Raw genomic sequence first — 26,451 nt, forward strand, 5'->3', positions numbered from 1 at the left:
ACTGTTTGTAAAACATTATAATAATTATAATATGATTTACAAATAAAATACATTACACCCACATAATAGAGATGTACCTATATTGCATATACTATACTATTAGACTAGGACTCGGGAGTTGTAGGAATTGTATATTGTTCTATATGGTAAGTTAAAAATTTTAAATTTAAAATATCTTGTATGCTTTGTTAATTTAATTGTATATTTCATTGATTTTCATAAGCATAATAAGCGTATACTCGTATTATATTTTCTAAAAATTGATTTATTTTTTCTTAATTTATGTGTTTTAAATAATATTTAATATAAAATTCAATATTATTATAATTAAGCATTTATTGTCATCGTCACAGTCGAAAATTAATTTGGCCACCCACAACAGTGGTGCTATAATATATAACACGTTAATATGCCGAAATATTATCTTATCATCAATAAGCAATTGACTTCATTTATCGTAAATATATTTATTGTTTAATCGTTAGTTAATTTGTTGTACACAATTATGATTTTATGGTATTTCTTAAATTTAAAAATATATTAAAATGCCAACTAGTCTAATCACATATCATTTAATAAATATTAATTATAAATTTTTTTTTTTCATATTTCATGCTTTTATTTTTGTACGTATCATTAATATTTTTTATGCATATTTCACAATATTTTCGAGCATATTTTCATGCATATGCTACCTATTTTAACACTTATAACTTCCGAGTAAACCCTTAATTTTATTTATTATAAAACTATCATTAACATTGTTTTTATGTCTTTTCTCAAATATGTCATTGATTTTCCTGGATAATAGTGTGTTCTAAAATATGAAATATCTGAAACTAACTCTTTTGTTTTTGTTATTAAATTACATACATTGTAATTACCTAGCTGTATACACTGTGTAAAATAAATGGAATAGTTTCATACGAATATCATTGAATTAAATTTAAAAATAAAACGTGTATTCCAAAATAAATATGCTTAAGCATGAACCCGAAAAAAATAAACATCTCATCAAAAACCATGATTTTGAACAAATATTTGTGACTTGTATGTGATTTGTTCTTAAATTGTTGTTGGGTCGTAAATAACTAAAATGCTATGGATAATTAAGTCTAAAACCAATAGAAATAGCACAAATTACATACATGTAAAGTTACAAACCCATTAGCCAATTTTTTTCAAATTATAAAATATATATCAGAGAAATCATATAAAATGCATATTAGCGAGTTTGTAGACATGTAGAGAAATTATTTCATTATATTATTGTCTGTATATTTGTTTTATGAGGTTTCATCATCGAACATAGCTGTATCTATTACTTAAAGGAATGAATTATCAAAGCGTACTAAAAAAAATAAAAATTGCATCATGCAATCGTCCAATATTACGATTTTCCATTTTTTTCTTCACCTAATTGTATTTTTTTTTTCTAATAGCATAAAATATAAATGTATTATAATACATTAGGTACCTAACATTTAAAATAATAAATATTATTTCTCAAATTTCAAGCGAAAGCCTATAAAAATGATTAAAATTTGCCTTTATTTTCGTAACCTATTATTACGGTGTACTTAAAAAAAACACACGAAAAAACGACTAATGGCAAGATGAATAATTTTATAAAATATGGTATAATAATAAAATATTCACCAGTGAAAATCAAAAAGATAAAGTTCAAAAACGATCAAATAAGAAAATAAAATAATAACTGCCATGCCACGTGCAGTTGTACATAATAGACTTAACGACGATGATGATCGATGAGTAAAATATGTTTCATTGACGGTGAAAAAAAGATTAGTCAAAAACCTTGATTGTCTAGGTTTTATATTATAATTATACGCTACAGATAATCAAGCAGGTGTATAGATGAAGCAATAGGCGGCTGTTTATCATGTTGAATGCATTTCCAAGACGTATAGCGTCGTCGTCGTGGAGTTTATGGAATCGGTATCATTGTACGTATTAATCAAACGAAACTACGTGATCGGGACCATTTAAATTATCGAAATCCACAGAAAGCCGATTTGACAGAGAACGATATTAAATTTAATAACAACGATTTCTTAATAATAACAATAATAAATAAGTAACGATATCGTAAGCGACTCACGTGGTTCAGCCAAATAAATGTGTACACATTTATATCTATTTATTACAATATTTTATACACTACAACCAGCTGTATAATGTAACAATCGGGTTGTTCGAGACTCCAAATAATAATTCATGCCTCCATTACGTTTCATTTGGTTCCGATAAATTATAAAACATATATGTCATGATCACGAATATAAGTAGGTATATACGCGGTATTAGGTGAGTGATTTACATAGTGGTGGACTCGAGTCGATTGATCAAAACGAATAAAATTGAACGGTAATGAGATCTAAGCGGTAAAATTAAAAAAATGCGTACCCCCCGCACGGTCACGACTGCGATTACGATCGATTATTTTCATAGCGCAAACACTACAGTAACATCATTATTACGTATTATTATTGTATAATTCAAAACTACCTTTTTCGTGTGATTTAACGGACAAGACTTGGTGATTTCCGCGCTGCCACTAACTCCAAGGACCACAAAACAGTTAAGTTAATAATTGCGTCCGCCGACAACAGATATTTGATGTGCTCGTTCAATCCGAATCTAATATACATCGACTGAATAATACAATAGCGTTTTAACGCAGAATATTTTTATTCTTAATACAGCTTTGTCATGGGTGCACCACATAACTCACTCTCGTGTATTAGTCTTAGGTTAGGCATACCATTGTTGTTTTATTTTTTGCTTCAATAATTACACGTCCGTGCCTATTGTTAAATGCCAGTTTAATGTCGTTTTATATGGTTTTACTTAGTCACTGTACAATTGCGATATCCCATAACTGATAAGTATTTCACATAATACACTCGCTCATCAATGTTGAACCATATTGTTATACGCATTGAATAACAATAATTTCGGTTTTATATGACTGTGTAACAAGGTTATTGATTATGTATTTTTTTTTTCAAACAATAATTTCGAAATTCCTCTCATATTCGTAAATTTCATAAATATCATCCGTTCGTATATACTATTTTATAGCCAAAACACTCGATAGTCATAATTTATCAAAATCGTGTTCAATGATAAAGTCGGTTAAAACAATCTAATCCGGCATTAATTATTAAATACTAATTGATCCTGTTTACTATCCTAGCGCGTGTTTCTCGATGACATACACTAATGGAATGAATACTTAATAGTTATTTATGTCGACTGAGAATTATGAATATTCACTTTTTTCTCAAAATTGTTCTCACTCAACCTTGATACAACATTTTTTTTTCTTAAACTTGTAGCGATATTAGCATGATAAATCATAAATCATAATAGTAGGTACAAGTAATCAGAATATAGGTACAAAACGCGTTTATACCTAACAGCTATTTTTTGTATTAAAAGTATTTCCATTAGTCATGTTGGCTATTACACTAGAAATAAGTGAATCAAGTATTTATGCATTTTTTTTTGTCGTATTATTTTCTTGATATCAAACCTTAATAATAAGCTAATATTCATAAAGTGTTAATTTAAAATCTACATTATTTCCTCGGGGAATATAATATGTAAATAAATTATACGTATAATTTGTATTATATAAAGACTAAGAATGGGTATATCAATAAATAAAAATATAAAATTGCTCAGGTCAGGGGGTTTCATAAATAAGCACTCATTATAGGACCCATGATATGAGCTCAGAATTCACTAAAATATGTGACAACAATGACAATATGAAATATTTATTTAAATATTATTCACATCAAATTCAAATGAAGTTTAGCTCAATATTTATTTGTACGATTCGAAAAAAAATGTGTATTATTTTAAATTAGTTTTTTATTATCATATGGTTAAATAACAAAATAGGTAATATAAATAAGTACAGTTTTTAAAAACAACAATAATGGAAAATTCATAATTCACGTTATTGATTAATTGAATAGCTATTGTCTACACATACAAATAAAAAATATATATAAATAAAAAAAAAAAAATAATAAGCTCATACTTGCAAGTCTCACTAAGCCGACATCTCGTGGCAATATTTCGAATTTATCTCACAGCTATTATACCATCACTTATAAACACAGTTAAAAAAAAGAAAAATTGTATTTGATATTCACAAAATAGATAAATACATGTATATCGATAATAATCACTTAATATACTTGTTGCACTACATATGCACAGAGTGTCGTAGAATTTTTGAAATAAAAACACACACACATATAATATTAAATAGCTTTGGTATCTACTATTATATTTGTATTGATGAGTAAACAGGAATACCGAAATTCCATTAGCGATTTTCGATAATTATTCTTGTGTTCCGCGGATCCAATTAGTCCTGTCTCCCTAATTTGTACACGACAAAAACTTTGAATAGCTTTTACACACACACATGTATATATATATTATTATCCATTATGCATATACCTATCGAAAGATACACCCAGACGATAAATGTATTATATGTCCCACGGGACGTCGCTGTAACTATATTTATAAACAGTATAGGTGCCATTGCATATAATGCATATTATAATTATACATAATATAGAATATTAAATGCATAAATACAGAACGATAATCTCGAGTTGCATAATATTATTATCTTAAAATTCGTTGGATTCCAACATAGATTATCGCGTAGTTCTCGTCGTTCTCGATGCCATGTCGTTCAATGTATGAAATTAATATCATGTGCGTAATCCTTTGGACGTGTTCGGTATCTAATAAGGGCAATAACCGTTTTACACGTACTGTTTGCTAAAATTGTTAAACTGGTTAATGTTATATATTATATATATATATATATATATATATATATATATATTGTATGCTATTAATATATTTTATTTTATTATAATGTGATAACTGGTATTGTAAGCGGCCCCTATGGTTGTCAATATCACGTATATCCTTTTATCCAACAGTTATTATAATAAATATCGAGCGAAGATTATATTTTTTGACACGTACCAGCCGTTTTGTCTGACTCGCGGTGACAAAATTGTTTTTCTTCTGTAAAATATAAGATGTCACGTACGTGTTTGTATTGATGTATATAATCACTACAATCTACTTTATAATATTCAGTTGAGCGGTAAAAGCTAGACGACATTGGTAGACTAGGGATGATTGGACTTAAATTTTGAAAACAAATTACAATTATTAGTCATCACTCATCATGTTAGTCAGCTAATGTTCTTAATTTGAATTATTTAATGAAATATTGTTAATTAAAAAAAAAAAAAAAAACAAACAATAAATTATGTAAGTATTTTACATATTACATACGTGACAACAAATGTAATTTTTCCTATAATAAAATCAAACATAAATTTAGGTAAATTTATTCAGAACTCATGTTTAACCTTTTGTAAATACATTTTAAATTTGTTTAGTATATGTGTATAATATAATGATAGGTAGTAGATAAGTAGAAAGAACCATGTTCATACATGAAATATCAAATGTTTTTATGATATATAAATATTCATTCTATTTTAAAATATTTTATAGCCAAAATGTCCATAACAATATAATTTTATCACAAATCAAACGGGAAAAAAATGTAATATTCATGGTGTAATATAAATGTATACTCATAAATTTAATAAACTCTATATACACGCAATTTCCGTATAAATATTTTATTATAATATTTATAAAAAAATGTTCAAATAATATTTCCTAAACGAAAACATATGATTGATTTGTAAACTAATAATTTATATTATTACTTGTATCTTAAAGGTTTGTTGTGAATATATAATTGTCAACTGAAACCAATAATCGTTAAATATTTTAATCTTTATAATAATAATTTCATATAAAAACTTATTCAAAAATAGAAGTTACTTTTACGCATTAGTTCTAAGTCTTTCACAGATTATAGACAAAATTAAAATCATATTAAATATGTGCCTGGCACTTGTATCATTTACAAAAGCACCAGACTCACATTAGTCGAATAGTTACCAAAAAACGCAATGATTATAGAAAAATCGTCAATACAAAAAATATGACAATTTTTGTTTAAAATTAAAATTATAAAACTTAAGAAATATAATATGTATATTATGAAAATTAGATCTTTAAATTGTAATTATAGACTTTTCCAAGGATATATTATTCTGTAATCCCTTATACAAACTTTTCATTACTTATATATTTATAAAAAAATACGAATTATACATAAATTATACTATGTAATAATAGTATATGTGATATATAAAAAAATGTATTAATTTATGGAGTCATGCATACACCAAAGTGTTGAAAACATTCAATTGCACAATTCCGGAAGTTAATTTACATAATTATATCATTTTAAATAAGGTCCGTGTGCCATTTTTATTTTTGTCACGGTAATGAGCTAGAAATGTATCAAAACAAGGCACTAAATATCTTTCTGGCTCTCTCACATTAGAATAATGTGATGTGATATGTAAAGTAATACAAAACAAAACAAAAAAAAAAAATATCTCAAAAATCAACACTGTAATCAAAACAATCCGTACAGTATATTTTTATAAGCTGTTAACATTATAGTTCTTATTATTTATTAGTTTAAATTTTCATATAATCCTTAGGAATTTAATACTTTTTTTCCATAACATTTTATTGGATAAATTAGGTTTTTATGAAATAAAATTACATATTTTAATAAACATTAAAGCAACATAATTTACAATAACGTTTGCATATTAAAATATATAATATATATTTATATATATTATATATAAAAAAAATCAATTATGATGTTTATTAATACAGTTTTGATGCTCAGGTAAACAGCTGGAGTTAATGAATGGATCTAAATGCTAATTATTGAATAGAATTAGGTATTGTAGTGAATACGTGCATTTACGATGTATAATACATGATTAAGTACAATGTATTATGCGGTGACAACAACAATTATACAGGATAATGTAGTGTTTTGAAACAGAATCATAGACCTAACTATTTGAAACAGATTACGCATTAACATTATGTTATTCGAACAATATCACTGGAGCTACGGGCTTATGGCGAATACGTATTCAGGAAATTTTAATACGTATATATAGGCATTAGTTTGTTACGCATACGGTGAACGTATTTACAGGAAAACAGAGATAGACACGATAAAAAAATAAATAAAAATACAGCGCGTGCGATAAATATAAATTCAAGGTAATTGAACAATCATAAAATAATGATAATAAAACGACCGGCTCGCGTTATACGCATAGATCTACCAAAGGGTAATTTTTATTATTTTGATTATTAATAAAGGCATGATACGTTCACCGTTTTTACGTAATAAATAAATAGCATAGATATGCGATGAATAAAATTTGATATAATGCAAAAATGTTATTAGAAATAAAGAGAAAAGGAATTCATCCATTGCTTAGCTTTTAGGAATTTTAACAGCCCCCGTAATAGCATTTCCTTAGAGAGTTACACGGAATAATTTATCTCAAAATAAAACTATTTGTAATGAGATTTAAGTTGTTGCTGAGTTCATTATGACTTATAAGCCCTTGTTTTTAGTTAGAATATCAAGTTTATAAATCAAATTTTACATCGTAAATAGATATAAATTCCATCAATCCCACCTTTTTTTGTACGTACATTTTTAAGTTCTAATTTTTTCTAAAAATAAATGTAAACACTAATATTGTTTTTGACAAATTACATTTTTGATTCTAAGTTTAAACTAAATTTGATTATAATTTTACACATTCAATTGCTCAATTCATGACTGAAATCAATTACACTTTCATTTGAAATCATATGTTTTCATTTTTATTGAATACATGTTTGACTTTTAATTGTTGTCGTGTAAATTATATGACAGTTATACATTTGATAAGTTTACGTTTTGTTTTAATAAAACGTATAAACCATCAAATGCTTGAAGAATCTAGCTTTAGTTTATACGTATATTAATTATGTCTGTATGATAGCGCATATACAAATTTGATTTTGATTTTTTTTTCTTTTTTAAATCATTAAAATTTACATTAACTTAGTAGCTGTGAAGTTCATATTTATTTTTATGTTTGAAAATGCTCCAGTGAAATTTACATGTTATGAATATTTTATCGATATTTATCAGTCTTATTTACAGCACAATTTGTAAATAACGGACATTCTTATTCATCAAAATTTCGTTCGCTTTTAAGAGGGTGTGAATTTTTAAAATTCATAAAAGGGTAAATGTATAAATGGAAAAAATATGCACCAGGTTAAATTAAATTATAATATTATAAGGTATTTAATGTTTTTATGATACAATATTTTCAATATTTCAACAATACATATTTAAATAAATACAAAAAATATAAAAATAATCCACGCTGTATATAAATATTATTAAATTCAGTTTAAACGATTTCGTTATTGTTAAATCGTTTTGTCAATATTAAAATTAAGATTAAAACATGTATTCGCTATTCGAAAGTTTTCCTATTGAAAAGTAGTAGAAATGACTCCGTTTCCAAAAAACCGTCTGCTATTGAGAGATATTTGTCTGGGAAAAGTTTCTCTGTATTTGATTTTCGTATAAACGTTGCCTGGCAACTGACGCCCGCTAGTGATCTTCAGGCCTTAACGTTCATAGCAAGGTCATTTTTTAAAGACAATGTTTTTTTTAAGCTCGTATAAAATTATAAAATATCATATTTTTTTCAATGTATAATGTAACACTCAAATTTGTTCGATGGTGGTATTATATTCTATAACTGTGCTCTATTTTAAATAATCAATAAATTATCATAACTTAATGGAACGTTGTTTCTTTATGAGTAACTGTAAAAATATCACCTTTCTTTCGCAAGCGTCAAATAGTCTATAGACGTTTTAATTTTCATAATGTGTATTGAATTGATGTAGGTAATTGTACACATTAAGACCTAAATACTAAATATATTTATCAAAGGAAATTTGAAATTCAAATTTAAGAGTATATTTTATGCAAACATATATTCACTCATTCACTCATTATTCAATATTTGAATTATAAAAATTTATAAAATGGTTTTTAAAAATATATTTATAATGCATCACAAACGATTGCACATTGTTTCCATTATGTTATTATAATTTTTTATTGACTAACATGACCTTTTTTTATACAATTGCTTTATTATAATACTTATTGATGTATTACAACGAATTTATAATAATGTATAGAGTAATACGCCGTGAATGATCCAACCAAGAATTTTCAAGTATATACTTAAGGTCCATATTTTCAAATACTTTTTAAACTCGTTAACAATTTATTAACAAGTTTGCTATAGGTCATAATTTACATTTTCAAGCTTGTTGACCAAATATAAAAAATGTATATCAACTTTTTTAGAAAAAATACTAAAATTTTAAAGTGTTGATTGAAGCCTATAGATAGCTTTGAGCTTCTAACTATCAACCACGATGTTGAAGAATTAAAAAAATTTATCTTTTTACTGTTTTTTAAAGTGTGATATCGGGCACATACAAAACATGCATCATTTTAAAATCAATATACTTATCACTTATCTCAGAGCCTAAATTTAAAAAAAAACATGCTTGATAAATCATCTTATTACATGATATATTAAACATTTTAAATGTTCTGTAACTCCTGATGGGTACCTAAAAATTAATTTTGATTAATACATTTTGTCAAACTCGTGTTATTATTTATCCTCAACAAATCATATCACTTATAACAACGAGTAATACAAATAAAAATCATAATAATAATAATATGGATAAACCGTTATGTATAAAATATATTCACCGTGGTGTTTACCATAATAAGTTTTATGATATTGTGTTTTGTAATTATTGAACTATTTTAGTTTACAAATTAGTAGCTATTAAAACAAATATCTGTTTTAATATATTTTATTGTGTATTTTAGCTAAACAATTTAATAAAGTAATAATAAATTAACAAATAACTGTAATAATGGTTTTATTTTGCAATTTTAAGTTTTACATTACAATTAATTTTTTTAACAAATAAGCAATTTTGCTTAGAATTTTCAAATAAACAAAGAACGTATGTAGTTATATCCCGCATAATTATGGAATTTCAATTAACAATTGTATTTTAAAGAAAAACATAACATGGTGGTACGGAGATACTTAATACATACTTATTCACGCCAAATATTACATATAGCTTCTAAAAATACGAATCATTAAAGACGCACTCTAATGACTATTAATTTAAAATCGTACTTATCTGTTATATGATATTTTACCTATATATAATGTAATTTAACAAATTTGTATGCTGTCTATTCATCAAAACAACGCATTAAAACAGTTTACGAGTTTAGAAATGTGATATTGGTGTACGTGATACTGGTTACTTAAACAAACGCTAATTAACTCTGTTCGCGTATTATGTGTGTCATACCTACCTAAATATACAATTGTAGTTAGTACAATAATATCAAGTAGGTATAAACACGTACGGTCGTTTTGAATGCGAACACGATGTAGAGGATGTGCGTTTGTAATTAATTTTTGGGGTTGATGACACGCTCTCTACAAAAATTTGCGGACTCTTAAAAGCTTATTCGTAATGCAAAACGGCAGACGAACATGACAATAATACTATTATTATTATTGCAGCTTCCTGGAAACGAGAACATCGCAATTCACACACAAAAGTGTGTGAAAAACGCTCTGTCTTTAACATTAAATGTATGATTTTACATCATAATCGTCTCTAGCACATACATATTATTGCTTTTTGATCGTTATTATATTAATATATGCAATTAAAGTTTATAATTTGGTGTATTATAGTTATTATTTACTATACTACACAATTGAATATTAATTGTAATAATATAAATAACAAAATCAATAATATTAATTACATAGGTTAGGAAAAAAACTCAAACAGCTATCTTACGATCTAACGCCGTTCAGTGACTATACTCACGCACTGATGGTCAGCAAACGATTAAACACAGTCAGACGCCTGTTGTAGTGTAATTGCGTGTTATTTTGAATTGATGTTTAAAAAAAAATAATAAAGAAATAACGTGCGTATCTGAAGAGATATATTCGCCCTGGGCACTCAAGTATATTTTATCATGTTAGCTAATAAACTCGAGGACCTACCATTCAAAACAATAAATAGAGTTCGTGCAAATCTCGGGTGTCAAAAAATAACGTATTAATATATGAGTTATATTAGTATAAATGTATCATTTTAGTGAGAGATCGCTGTCGTGATTTACGACAAGTGAAAAGATTTATATTTCGTGTAAAATAATACGATGTATCATAATATAATGTTCATGCAAACAAAAACTATATTCTGCTCAAAGTCTCAAATGTCACGCATTCCATACTTCATCAAAAAAAAAAAAAACCTAAATCTAAAGATAATAAGACAAAATGGGGTATGCCGTTTTTGAATAAAACGTCAAAGTGTATATAAATCCAAGTGCGATCAAGAAACAAATGAGCCCCAATAAGGGGTGGAGTCTTAAAAGAAAATGAGTAGGATGGTGAAATATTTTAGATGAAAAAAAAAGCACACATAGTAGAATAAAGGCATAGTTATCCGTAACTTACGACCGTCACGTGACCTACCTCCCCCTCCAATCGACACATCCACACACCCATTGGATATGTTATATCTTTCTTTTTTTTCTTTTTCCTATTTATCAAAAATAAAGGCTCCAACTTTTAACTCACAATAATATGATATCATAGTATTATTGCATTTTGGTATTGACGCCAATGGATTTAAAAAAAAAAAAAAAAAAAAAACGTAGTATGTTCTGTCCTCTTACTTTGAGGACTTTTCCTTTTTTTAGTGTGGGCGAATCGTTCTAGTGTTATATCTTATCGCAATTCTCAGACTCTTGCCAGTGTTCGCGCCGTGTTAGTATAACGCCTTTCTATTATTATTATATATTACGAGAATGACACTAACATAATAATACGCATAATACGTATGCGATTGCATACATTAGTATTGAGATACACGTGAAACGATATGGAGGATATCATCGTAACAGTGTAGGTGCAGATCGAGTTAAATTTAAGCGAAACCCATCGAAATACGGTTTGGCCAACGGAACTCGCAGTGATAAATGGTTACTCGATCGCACATAATATTATGTACGTAAATACGTACATTATATATACACACAATCGTAACTTTAAAATGAATACAGCGTGAACACAATGTATGCGTTTTAAATTCAATCGCAGGGTATTATTATTGTATTCTCACACCAAAAGAATAATTTCTAAATAGTACATAATACAATTTATCATGGAGTCTGAATAATATAATGTTTATATCTATGTATGTATCTTTGTGAGTATACGATTATTTGTGTATAAGTATACAAAACGCAAGTATAATATGTGTTTGGATGGTTGTGTTGCGCCGCAGTCGAGGTTTCCATTTTGTTAAAAGGGTGTGCTATTTTTTATTGAAATTCAATTCCACACAGATTTCGCATTTGTATCCGCTCGCGTACATATATACATGTACATGTATATTAAATAATAATAAATATGTTTAAGTATATACTGATAATAATATGTATCAAAGTAGTAGGATAGACATAATTGTACTATGATATTCACATTCAAATATTAATACATAAATTATTAATTATTTATTACGCCACAAACTGCACCAGCAGACAAACTGAATGATATTAAAAATCTAGTCGTCGAGTGTATCGAGAGTCATTGCCTGTATTTTTACACATTGACATAGTTCAGAACATGTGTTTAAAACTCCAACAGACGCGAACCTTGATGAAATATATTTCATTGAATTATGCTGGAAATACTCATTGCAGTACTTACTAATAATAATATTATATAACATGTAGGTAGGTACACACGAAAACTCGGGAAAATACTTACTAAAATAAACTTACTGATTAAAAATCAAACTGAAAACTCTCTTTAACTCGATTGGATGATTACTCAATATAATATTTCAAACAGACCACGGTACACACTATGCCCATTGGATAGGTACTTTATCTCCGATTTCCGAGTCGTTTAACTGATGTCTGAAATTCGTAGCACAACCTTCGTGTATTCTTGATATGGGTTTATATTGCACACCAACGATAACGAGCCATGGACATATGTATGTCGTCCTAGTCTGCACCTTTATCATATATATATATAAGTTAACAGTTGTACAAAAGTGGTGGTTATTACGTGAACGGCTAACTACAGATATAAAACGCGTACATGCGTGTTATTACGTTGAAACAAAAATCGCGTTTTAACCGTTTACCGTGTCTAGACTGTCTAAAGTAATAATTGGTTCATTCGATATTGAACGTACCTACCTATAATATGAATAGGTATGTATTGTGTATATTATAACATAAATGTTTGTTCAAACAGAGTTATAATTTTCCACGTAGTTGAGGTTTAAGAAATCGTGGATTGTTGAAGTTTGTATATGGTGACTTCTAAATGCATTAGTATTAAATTTAAATTCTACAACTTCTGTTTAGGCGTAGACAAATTTAATATATGCTAATGAAGTGTACTCGAACGTATAACTCAATAATAAATCACACGAAGATAATAATAATTATTATATTTTTATTTTTCCGTGAGTTGTGTCGTATAGTAAGTAATATCTTAAGACATTATCCATAGTATGTAAAAAATAAAAATTCGGAATATTCAACGCATACGACTATAGGAGGTATAAAAGTACACCTACAGCTCGACATGTAGGTACTCTCACACCCTAAAAGCCACAGATGCACGCTAGTATTAAAATTCAAAAGGCGTATTAATGATATCACTGAGCGTGTCATTACTATAATTTTATTAGGGTATACGTATAAGACTAAATGGAAGCGACAATAAAAATGTGCACTTTCCGACGGCATTTCTAGGAATCCAGAGAGAGAAAGAGAGACTCAAATTGCTCGTCTAATTTACTTGTAAGTTTATTTTACGCATATCTAACGTCCCCTTTACTTAAAAACTTAATTTAGTTAGCATATATACAACGTTTTCCCCCACAAGTTTTCTGACCAAACATTGTTTAGACATCAAGGAACACGATTGTAAGGTAAACTGTCCAGTACATATCTTAAGACAACTTAGTTCACAAGTTCACTAGTCACTACGTCATATTAATTATTATATATCGTATTACTATCTTTATATAAATGTATACATATTATAACCGTTTAAAATAATTAATTAGGTATTAAGGCAAAAATGACAAGCATTAAACATTTTTTTTTTTTAAATTGTGATTTAATGATAAGCTAAATTTCCAATTTCTTTAAATTTCAAAAATTTTGTATATATCTAATAGGTATTGTATTATAATATTTTCTCCTTAACTTTATTTTATTTTTAACTTTTTATTATAATTTAAAATGAAAACAACTTGATTTTTATTTAATTATAGTACTTAGGTATTTCATCAATCTTAAGTTTAATGCAAAATAAAATACCCACAATAAAAACATTTCATTTTTAAAATGTCTTTTTTTTTTAATTTCAACAGCTAAAAATAATAATAGTTTTTCAAAAATTAAAATACAATTAAATAATGCATTCTAAATATAATTTAAATCTAACTGGAAGAATTGCAGGTTTGAACATAGCGTTATATTCATAAAACGTTATGTGACTAGCTGAAACTAACAGAAGAAATATAATTTCTATTAACCTTATTTTCGACAAAAACTTCTTTTCAAAATAAATTAGATGCACTGTACATAACTCGGAACTTTATTTGAAATAAAAAATATCATTTGATAAATAAAAAATAAATAAATATAGTTACATATATAGCAATCGGAACGAGTAATGGTAAATTCCTTTGAACAAGTAAATAATATACCTAACATAAGACTATATAATCATATAATATCATTATTCGATAAAATTAAATCACATTGAAATGTGACTGTGATCTTTGTAGGTTTTTAGAGACAATTAAGGAGTCGCTATACACATAATATGTCCACATAACCTCTACAGTTAAACATATATAATATTTATATGATCTTATTTTATAGAGTATTTATGAAAATTTTCTTGAGTTAAATATTTAGTTATTTATCTTGTATAAAATATTTCTAAAATGAAGGTTTTGTAATTAATAAAAAAAAAAAATTAAAGTTTTGGAACGGCTTAGTAAAAAAAAAAAAAAAAAAAATCAAGTTATTAAATCAAATATAATATTTATGTTATTTTTGTACATTGTAAACTATCAGTGAACTATCTATACATGAATATTACGTCAAGTTAAATATTATTTAATCAATATACTAAGCGGCCAATCTCAATTAATAAAAATAGTTAAAGATAAATGTCAGTCTGTTATTTCAAAGATGATTGTAGTTATGAGGATATTTATTTGAATTTATACAGCGTCGCCTTTAAGAATAATTTAAAAGAACGAGCATGTTTCAATAGTAACCGCTGTAGATTAATTTGTCAATAGTATCAATTTTTTTGCGATTTATATTAAAATATCTTTTGACAGATCCCTTAATTATATACTATTCTTGATAATAAGTAAGTAATAATAATAAATCATATTTTATTTATATTTCATTTGCTAAAACTGTGTGTATTTTATTTTGAATATGATTCGATTACAACATATTATATAAAAATAGTTATATACGTCCAATGTCCATATTCAAATAAGAACTTGACAAATTTTAATTTGAAAAAATGGACTATCTCAAACACGTATTTGGAATATTAACACTTCAAACTGGCACAATTTTATTGAGTTCAATGTTTATCGTGAGGAAACGATTTTCAAAAAAATTACAACTACTTTAATAATGGCTACAATTTAATGTTTTCAGACGATGGCTATAAATGTTTTATTAGTGAACATATTGGCATTTGATACAGAAGCGCGACGTACGAAATATTATAATTATTATATTTATGTTATAAATAATATATTAGATATATATTTGCAAATTTATTTTACTTAGATGTATAAATGATAAATGATACATGATGAATTAAACATAATAAGTTCTATCTTTACTATTTGTTAATATTATAGTAGCCTGGATTGTTATGTTCTTGTTTATTGGTTACATGATCGTGATTTGGTTAATATCTTTTTATGGCGCATATAAAGTAAAAGCTTAAACATTTTAAACTGTTTATTGAAATGTAATAAATGCGATCTATAGGAATCGCAGTGCGGGATTACCACAGCGACTATCTTGTGGACAATTTATATAATAATTTGGTTAATATTGGTAATTTTTTCATTTATAAATGCACAGTTAAGTAAAATATTTTTATTTGTCGTTAAAAATGTTATAATACTTAAATTATAGTTTATTTGTATAGGGCTATTTGTCTTGAGGATAGATGTCCAGATGTACTATGGTTGTTAAGTAATCCTTGGCATGAAGAAAAGAGAGAATGTAATAAGATTTTACAAAATTCTTCAAAAAATAACACACGATCCTTATATGAAAAAACCAACAAACCTCAAATATATGATGATATGATAAAAAGTGAGACGAAAAATGAAAGGAAGCAACTTGCAACTACAATTAGCATTTCAAATCATGCGACAGTACCATTTGCGAAGTTTGAAAAATATGAAAATCGTTCTGAAATCGAAACTTATGAAGAAAAATTATTACTTAAAAAATGTATTGAAATGCCCATAGTACAAAATAAAAAAGGACGTTTATATGTATCAATAATAGTTTTAATACTATATTTATGTAAGTAAATATTCTTAAAAGTCATATTCTTAAATTTATACGTAAAATAGAAAAAAAATAACATATTTTCATTTTATAGTATTAATATGTTTTTCTTGGACGATTCTAATAAGTTATCGAGAAGAAATCATACTCCAGAAAAATCTCAACATTTAATAATACATAAATGATTTTTGTTCAAATTATAATAAATTATTTATATACGCCCAATGTGGTTCTTTGATAAAATGTCAGTTGGCATTTTAATCATGATATCGAATAGCACGTTTAGCCCATGCGATGTGTACTCAAAATACTCAGTACATTTTAAAAATATCTATAAATAGTTTTTTTATAGTTTTTCTTTAATCAATGTAATGGATATTTTTTTCTATACATATACATATAAATATTTAGTCATATAGTATCAGTCATCAAATGGTTAAAGAACATATTATTTATTTCTATTTTAAGTTAATTAATTTTAATCGATTAAATTAAATATATATTATTATATTTATTTATTTCTAATTATAGTTTTACATATTATAGAATAATTAAATCATTACAAGTTGATAACTTCTTAGGCATTAACTGTGTGGAAGTGAGAGTTCATTAGTACATTATTAAATTAAAAGTAATAAGTTAAACAATATTTATGTATGGAAATACTATTAAAAATAAATAATAACATAATGTTAAGAATTAAGATATAATGATAATGGTTTTGTATATTTTAATTTAATATTCCACGATTAATAGTAGTAAATAGTAATACTTTTCTAAATAAATATTATATTGTCTTTCATAATATTTTATATAACTAAGAGTATTTAAAAAGAAACATTCTATTATATAATATAAAAATCGTATAAAGACTTTTTGGAAAATTATGACATTATTTTTATTCAAACAAAAGTAAACTTTGAATAACATTGAATATATAAAAACATAAAACATATTCCTTAGTAAATTTATGAACTGAATCCGATAAAAATTCATAAGTGGTAGTAAGGCGAATATTTAAATTAATTTATAAGAAAAATATATTAAAAAATAAATAAATATTTACAAGTTGTCATATAATTGTATATTAAACACAAAAAAACACCAATATAAAATATTTTCGTTAGTTTTTTGATTGATATATGGTTATTTATAAAACATTTTAAAAATTAAATAGAATATTTTAAGTTCACAGTTAGTTTATTATATTACAAATATATTCTTATCTATTTATTAATCAATTGTTTAACGGATAGTGTAAACTTCAAATTAATATTTTAAAATGTTTGTACAGCATTTTAAAACTCAATTCATAACACTAATTACTGATTAATATATATAAATTATCAGTGATCATAATTAATTTGAGTAGATACTATTATATAACGTATGAAATACTGCTAAAGAACGGATTAGAAAACTTAGATCTGTTGTTAAACTTGAATTTCCATGAGAGATAGCGCTTCATTTTAATTAAATGCTCATTCACTTAGCTACAAAAACAAATATTATTAATATTATTATGTAATATAACAATTTATTCTTTTAAATTATTTTAAAACAGTTGAAATACTATTTAAATAAGTTTTGGTTTCATTAAAACTTTTGAAGTACTTATATTATCTTTGAAAGAATTTTCTGTGAATGGAGTATTAACTAAAAAAATATTTTTAATTATATTAAGTATCAGAATAACATTGTTTTTTTTTACAAGTTTATAATCCAGAATTTAAAAAAACGATAATTGCACACACAACATTATTAAATAAAATCTTACTTAATTGCTTTGAACGACATTACTCTGCTTGTATTTATTAGTATATTTTATGCTTATTAGTAATTGAATTAACTATTTCTAATATGTGCATTTATATATGCATTACGTTTATTGTTAATTTAAAGGTCAACATTATTGGGTATCAACCACTTATTTATAAATATACACAAATATATAAGAATAGTCGCCTTAATAAGCGGAAAAAATGAACTGATAAAATTACATAAAACATTTAACTTTATAAAGTTAAATTAAAAAATAGAGAGTTTAAGCGTAATGGTTTTGGAAATGGCCTTTTATTTAATAATTGCGCATGGATGTTAACTGAAAAATGTAGGAATTTTTATTGAATATTTATATTATACGTTGATATTCAACGAATTCCAGCTATTTTTATTCAATATATATATATTTTAAAACTTATTTTATAGTACGTAGGTAAACCGATTTTGTAGACTACTGTATAAGTACTGGAAATTTGAAATGTATTTTAATTGCATTAAATACTCTCTTGAACGTCTTAAACTCTATTATAACTTATTTTTGTTAAAATCACATGATTAGGTATTTACAAAATACGTAGTATATGTATGGCATGCGTTGCTTTATTTGTAACGTATATTTGTACACCCAATCACTATATAATCCATACATGGTGTTATCGTGCACACTAATAGTAGTTTACATGCAGACGAGTACACTATAAATATAAGCATTTTAAGTATACACGAGAAATGACATTAAAAACCAATATCTTAAATACGATTGTATTTTAAATACAAGCATTTTAAGTCGGCAAAATCCACATCAGTCCTCGTAGTTAAATATCTTAGGATCGACTCTCGGATAAACAACTTTTATTTTGGCATTAATTAAATTATTTATTTAAAACTAATGTATATTAATAATTTTTAGTTGACTTACTTATTAATAGAAATTTCTTTAATAATTTAATAACGAAAAAATTACAACTTATTTTCCCCGCTTATTTCTATTGACGGGACTCAAAATATATTTACAGATGAATTTAAATTAACTACTGTTGTTCTAATAAATTATTTTTGAAGTCTATCAAAAAATATAAAATATGACGTTCCAAGTGCAGAAGAAAAAGTTCAAAAGGAATATTTTTTATTACAAATATTCAATACATAGAATTATAGAAACTATCAAAAATGGTCTCGGTATTTTATGTAATGATCAAGAAACAGTTCGACAAAATGCTAAGAATGAAAATAATTGAGTACTACGTATATTACTACTATACAACTATAAGTCTGTAACTCATATAATATATTAATGTTGACATATCGAATCGTATACGTAGCTTGTAATAGAAAATACATTGAAGTAGAACAACTTTCTAATTTCTAATTAATATGTACATACATTTTTAAGCTCTGGGTGTAAAAATTGAAATTAAATTATGATTTTAAAGCAATTTTGATATTTTTGGAATTAAAACAATTTTTGTACTTATTTAAATTTCAAACGCCTTTATAAAAAAATTAATTATTTTCAATTGTGGTAAGAATAACTTTTTAGGAATCTTAATTTAAAAATTTAAGCTTTTTTTTACATACAGAAAAATATACATGAATCGAAAATATATTAAAAAAACACGAAAATGTCGTATTTTTAAAATTAACACTAGTTGATAAATTTATAATATTATATTTATTTCTAAAAAAAATGCAAATATGAATATTTGACGATAAATTTAAAATTGTACTGTTATTTTTATTTTATATATATTTATATTTTTTTTTTTGAATTACACTAAACAATCAATAATAAATCAATTCAGTCGAAAACTATTTTGCGTACACATTTCTTTTTTAAATATTATTTTAAAATTAAGTAGCATTTTTATTTTTGACCAACTAGTTCAAGTACCAACTAAATCTAATTCACTACAAGAGTTCCAAATCAAGAATTTTCACTGCTCCTATAATTATTTAAAGTGACCACAAAAACACAAGATTGAAAATATTACTTATCATTGTAAAATAAATAAAATCAATATATTTTCTCTCTCGTCAAAGTTTAAAACTGATTGTTTTAAACGAATATTTATGTTATGTTTTCGGATGACTTCCAAAATTAATACCCTTAAGGTTTAATAAATTTAAATAAAAATTATAGTGATCCAGTTATTAGATTAATACATATAACATAATTTTATGTAAAGATGCAAAATTTTGAGACGAATGTTTAAATGTTTTAGTTTAGTTTGAAGAAGACGTGTTCCTTGATGTATAATAGTCTTACATACCTTTTTTGAATTGGCTTCAGGGTGTATAACTTGAGATTTATTAAGAATGTTTACATAGTTGTACGGAAACATACTTTAAAAGAGCAAACTTTTCATTAACTGATTTTTCTTCATTCACTTTCTCTAAAATATGACTTATAGTGAAAAGCTTAATTTAAAAATACCAATAAAATTTAATTTATGGTCGGGTATTCACATTAAAATAGGACAAGTAAATTATATAGTTCATAAAGAGCGTAGGTATATTATAATATATTTGGACGAGCATCAGCAAGTTTGAAAATATATATAATTATAATATATATACCATTAATATACTGTGTACAACAAACGCAAAATCTACTCTGTTATTTCGATGAAAAATAAGTTGAAAATAGTAATATATATTTTGACTGAAATTAAGATATTTTAGTTTCAAACCGATAAGTTACAAAAGATGTCATCGAGTTTAAAAAAATAAAATAAAATAGAACTGTGAAAAATGAAAAAATTCTAAACAGATAAAAAACTAGCTGTAGTATTTTTGAAAATATTTTAGTGCTACTAGACTGTTGATTATTTAATGAGCTCTAACATATATATATATATACGTTTTGATCGAATCATGCAGATAAGTGAATATAGTGCATTATAAGTTATAATATCATAATGGAAATTTGGATATGACGGACTATATTCAACGATAATATCATTTGAAATAGTTTACTGCTGCGAGTCAAATTGATTGATCAGCGTTAGATGTGGTGGTTTAAAATTCCGAGAGAAGCGAGGAATGTATTTGATAAACGATGATATTATGTTTATTTATTTATTTTTTTTTTATATATATACCAATAAAAATATTTTCTAGGTAGAAGGAATGATCCGATTTTCTCATTATTATTCTATTTCCGGTTTTTTTTTTATTTAATCATACTTTTGTACCTATCTATATAATATTAATTTACATTTTCATGAGGTAATTTACAATTAAAATCACAGTTTACAAAACATTTGTTTTTCATAAAATTACGACGATATAAAATTTCATTCTTGTAGATAATTCATTTTTTTTTTAATATATTTAGAGTAATTATTTAAAATATAGATTTTTCCTGTTTTTCTTTTTACAAACTTTTGGATTTTTAAATACGTTTCATTTAGAATAATATTTTATACTATATTGATAATTTAAGAAAAAAAGTAACCAATTTTTTAATTATTAGTTTATTTCATTATTTAAAAATAGCCATATCTACTATAAATTTATAAATTTAAGTCTGTTCAATTAATGATAATTTTAACAAAGAAAGATGATCAACGTTTTCTAAACTGTTATTAAGTAACAAACAAGAAATACATTTTATAGTTCCATACACCATAATGAGATTATAGAAGGTATAATAAAATAGCATAAAAAGTCAAAAAAAAGTTGTATGTAACGAGTGATCAAGAGTACATAACATTTAAAACGTCAAAAACGTTAAATAATTAAATTGTTTTAAACCGAATTTAATAATATTTTATTAATTATCATTTATTGATTATCTTAGGATACATTTACTATCCGTCTCCTGTATACTTTTAGTAAATTAACTATTCAAATAAATTTTTATTGATTATTATAATATTTTAAATAAACTGTTTTATAATATTATAATTTATAATTATTATATTGTTTTTTACATAAAAAATCATATTTTATAAAAAACCCCGTCAAAAATAATGACATTTGATAAAATTATTTCGAATTTTTTACATAAAAATATGTATTATAACGCATTATAAAAGAATCTTAGTCAGCAGCTGATTATATAGTCAGGTATTACGTATACTAATTTACAGTGCAATGATTAACGGACAAACATTATTTATAGTAATATATAATATGTTCTCCATTGAAAATATATTTATTCGGTTATTCTTATGAAGCATTAAGATGAATATTCTTAAATATAATTTTTGAATGAGGAAAAATAATTAAGTACTTGAGATATTATACCATGATAAATTTATAGTGTTGAATGCATTTCTATAGTGATTTACAGTACCTATTTTTTATCTGCAGATTTTTATAAATACAAAACGATAAAAATACCCTAAAATAATACGGTATATCAGAGTATAAAAGCACCGTCATTCCTATTTTCTTCAACAATTTAAAATTTTATATCATGTATATTGATGTTTGAGGTATTCTGCGTATCAAACTATAATATTTGACTCGCAGTCATAAAAATGTTTTTTATTAACTCAAAGACATTTCAATGCAAGTTTATTCTTTTCTTGAAAACACATTAAATAGACAACATTTTTCTATTATTCATTATTATAATATTCCATCAATTTACAAATGCTATCAAATTAATTCTTAAAATGAAATCGTATCTAATACAATTATTATTATTGTGAATATTTAGGATGTTAAAAACGATATATTATTATTATACTGTTAAATCGATTGTAATAGTACTTAAAGTTTTATAACCTAATAAATAATTGATATTCATTGTACACTTTGAGTAGGCAGTATTTAAGCTAATAACAATATTTATTTAATTAGTGTAAACAATAAACTTGATGAGAATTTATTTAAAAAAACTTATTATACTAAAGCACGAACAATTACAATATTATCACAAATTCGCGATGAAAGAGACTAAACATACTATAATTAAGTAATACATTATGAGTGTTATAAATGGCTTAAGCTATCTTAACTCATAAACATATATCGTTTTAATCTAATATTTAGTTTATGGACGGAATAATTTATTTTAATTGTATTGATTTTTGTGAGCAGCTTTTTTTATTTATTTTTACGTGAAATTCACAATCATAAAATTATCATTATCATTATCTTTTTTTTTTTTTTAACAAGTATGTAACAATAATATATATTATTGTTACATGACACCTGTGTGTGTGACAATTCCGTAGTATCCAATAGTGGGATTTGTGTTGAGATAAACATTGTTAATGATTGTGAGACTTGTGACCAATACGCACCATTTATCGAAAGGGCAGTTCGAGACTGACCAGCAACAAACACGAACTCACCAACACCGGGATTGTTTATCACCATCTACATTTTGTTAAGTATAAACCAAAAATATATTTTGAACAGAGATTTATAACCAAACGTGTTTTATTTATTGATAAAATCCCACATACCGTGTTCTAACCTCCTAGCTACGGGAAATTTATCCATAAGGACCAGAAAACCTTCCCCGGATAACTAATATAGTAACTAGGTTCCCCAGCCATGTTACAAGTGTATGAGTGGATAGTGTATAGTTAGCATGAATTGGCTAAAAAAAAAACACTTATCTAGCAGTAAATATTTTTTACTTAAAATTAGTTAATGAGGAATGAGGTTTAACTATGTATCTGCATAATTGGCGAGTTAATCATCTATAGGTGAATTTCTGAGGGTATCATTTGAAATAAGATCTCTTATGAGAGTGACGGGATCAAAATAATTTAAAGAAAGTAAATATAGTCTTAGATATGATGTATATGTGTAGAGTGTTAAGTGTGATTGAAAATGTAGAAAGACGCACCCGTTATGAGGTGGAGTGGTCATAAAACCAAAATAATTAGTCATTTAAAATGTTGTCTGTATACTGTATAATTAATACATTTTTAAGATTGACATTCGTTTTTATTTTATTTAGTAGATAGTAGTGTCTTTGGTTGTTTACTTAATTATAATGAGGCTAATTGATTAATTAATTTAAAAACATAACTAAATATGGGGCGTTTGATATCTAAGAATTATGAAGTTTTTTAGAGATATATGAGGAAAACATCTTTATATAAAGTAAAAATAACTTAATAAAAATTATTAATTTCTAAAAAAAAACTCTTCTATCTTAATGTACGGAACGTATAGAGTGAGAATTTTAACACTTAACTCAAATACGGGCTCAATAAATACATATAATTTCGTTTTAAAGTTAGATTATGTACATACATACATACATGCATACATACATAATTTAATGAAATACAAAAAATATTTTACTTTTGTGTTTAGCACGTGTACCATGAGAAAATAGCCAGAGACATTTTAGAATGCTGGGACAATAAGTAAAAAATTACTTGAATGAACGAGATCAAAATCACGATGGGGTTCTTATAGCTCGTGATTCAATGGATTAAATCAATGACTCCGATATTTTACAACTATACTATTTTAAAACAGTTTTTGGTAGATCATTACTAAGGACGATGGCGAACATTTCTTTGACTGTGATTTATGTTATAATATAAAATACGAAAACAACAGACTGATGTTTCAATGCACGGCCTGAATCACTGAGTCTAAAAACTTGTATTTTTGTACTTTTTTTATAATTGAGTTGAAAAAGGTTATCAAAAATGGAAATGTTGTCACTATTATGTATTATAATTTATAATATATTAAATAATAAACAAATAAATAATGTAATGATAGTCCAAATACAATAATATATTGTACCATCATCTCTTAATCGACACAAAATTCAAAATTACTCTTCTTACCCTATCCCTTCCATACATGAACATACAACACAATAGGTTTTAAGCATGACTTTAAAGGTCTCAAATCTATTTAGTTATTACGGTGAAATTTGAAAAAAATTTTCTACTTAAATGATAACTTTACCGTGTTAAAAACTTATGATATAAATATTTATTATTGGTTTTTCCAGCCGAAGATAAACCTAAATTGTTTTTCTCATTAAATTATTGAACCGAAATACATTAATCATCAGTAGCTAAATTGCCCATCTCAGTCGGATTTATCGACAAATAAGTGAGGAATACCCACACCGAATTGCCCACCATCTAAAGTACACGTCTTAAACCTAAATCTACAGAGTACTAGGACTTATATGTCCTCCTAGATTAAGTCCTAGTTATATAACTAGTATAAAAAGTATATTATAATGTAATCAAATTAATTATTTCATCAATTAACTCTTATTCATTATTTCAAACTGCATAATGCTTTTGAAAATATTTTAATTAACTAAAGTATTTAAAGTTTTCATTATTTTATTAAATAGTAAACTAATATTTTATAAATCATTTTTTTCATTCTGCTTATCTGCATTTTAAATAGTTTTGAATTATTACTACTTTTTTTAAATTTAATTTTAATTAATGTAACGTTGATTTAAATCAAAGTATTTTCCTTGAGAATATAAAATTGAAAATTTCCAAAATGCAAAAACTTTAAAAAAAATGTAACAGCAAAAAAAGCAATTTTTTAATTTTATTCAAAATAATTGTATTTTCATCAAATTATGAGTGAAAAAAATTTAAAAACCATGAAAATCTTTAATACTTTAGGATATAATTAATGTTAACTGTTTATACGATCATTCGTCATGTGTATCGACAAAAACGAATACCTTCATATAAGTTATAACTTAAATATTAATGGCTGTGGCAATTGTTATTAACCACGTGAGCTATTCGATAGAGCGCATAGATCCACGACCGATGGTTAGGCCCGTGAAAGAATCATCAGTATTGCGATCGCCAACTCAAGTTTTGGATTAAGATCACGGTAGAGTTTGGTCGGATTTTAGTAAATACTGGATGTAATATTATTGATGTATTGGAAATGTAGAT

The 26,451-nt window shown here is 25.3% G+C and overlaps 2 protein-coding genes across 2 annotated transcripts in view; both read left to right on the forward strand.

The window, feature by feature from the left end:
• Positions 1 to 26,451, forward strand: part of LOC112597382 (neuropeptide CCHamide-1 receptor-like) — a 114,151-nt gene that overhangs the window by 52,651 nt on the left and 35,049 nt on the right. The window lies entirely within an intron of this gene.
• LOC112597295 lies at positions 15,780 to 16,966 on the forward strand. Its single transcript, XM_025343266.1, has 6 exons — positions 15,780 to 15,854; positions 15,920 to 15,977; positions 16,129 to 16,205; positions 16,262 to 16,356; positions 16,425 to 16,810; positions 16,890 to 16,966. Exons 1-6 carry the CDS (start codon positions 15,780 to 15,782, stop codon positions 16,964 to 16,966), a joined length of 768 nt encoding a protein of 255 aa, XP_025199051.1.

Source organism: Melanaphis sacchari, unplaced genomic scaffold (genome assembly GCF_002803265.2).
Source record: "Melanaphis sacchari strain LSU unplaced genomic scaffold, SCAv2.0 Contig40_pilon_pilon, whole genome shotgun sequence".
NCBI classification, from domain to species: Eukaryota; Metazoa; Arthropoda; class Insecta; order Hemiptera; family Aphididae; genus Melanaphis; species Melanaphis sacchari.

Coding starts and splice junctions, on each gene's coding strand:
- LOC112597295 (XM_025343266.1), top strand. CDS start 15,780: ATGGACTATCTCAAACACGTATTTGGAATATTAACACTTCAAACTGGC. Junction 16,357..16,424: donor TTTTCATTTATAAATGCACA/GTTAAGTAAAAT, acceptor TTATTTGTATAG/GGCTATTTGTCTTGAGGATA. Junction 16,811..16,889: donor AGTTTTAATACTATATTTAT/GTAAGTAAATAT, acceptor TTCATTTTATAG/TATTAATATGTTTTTCTTGG.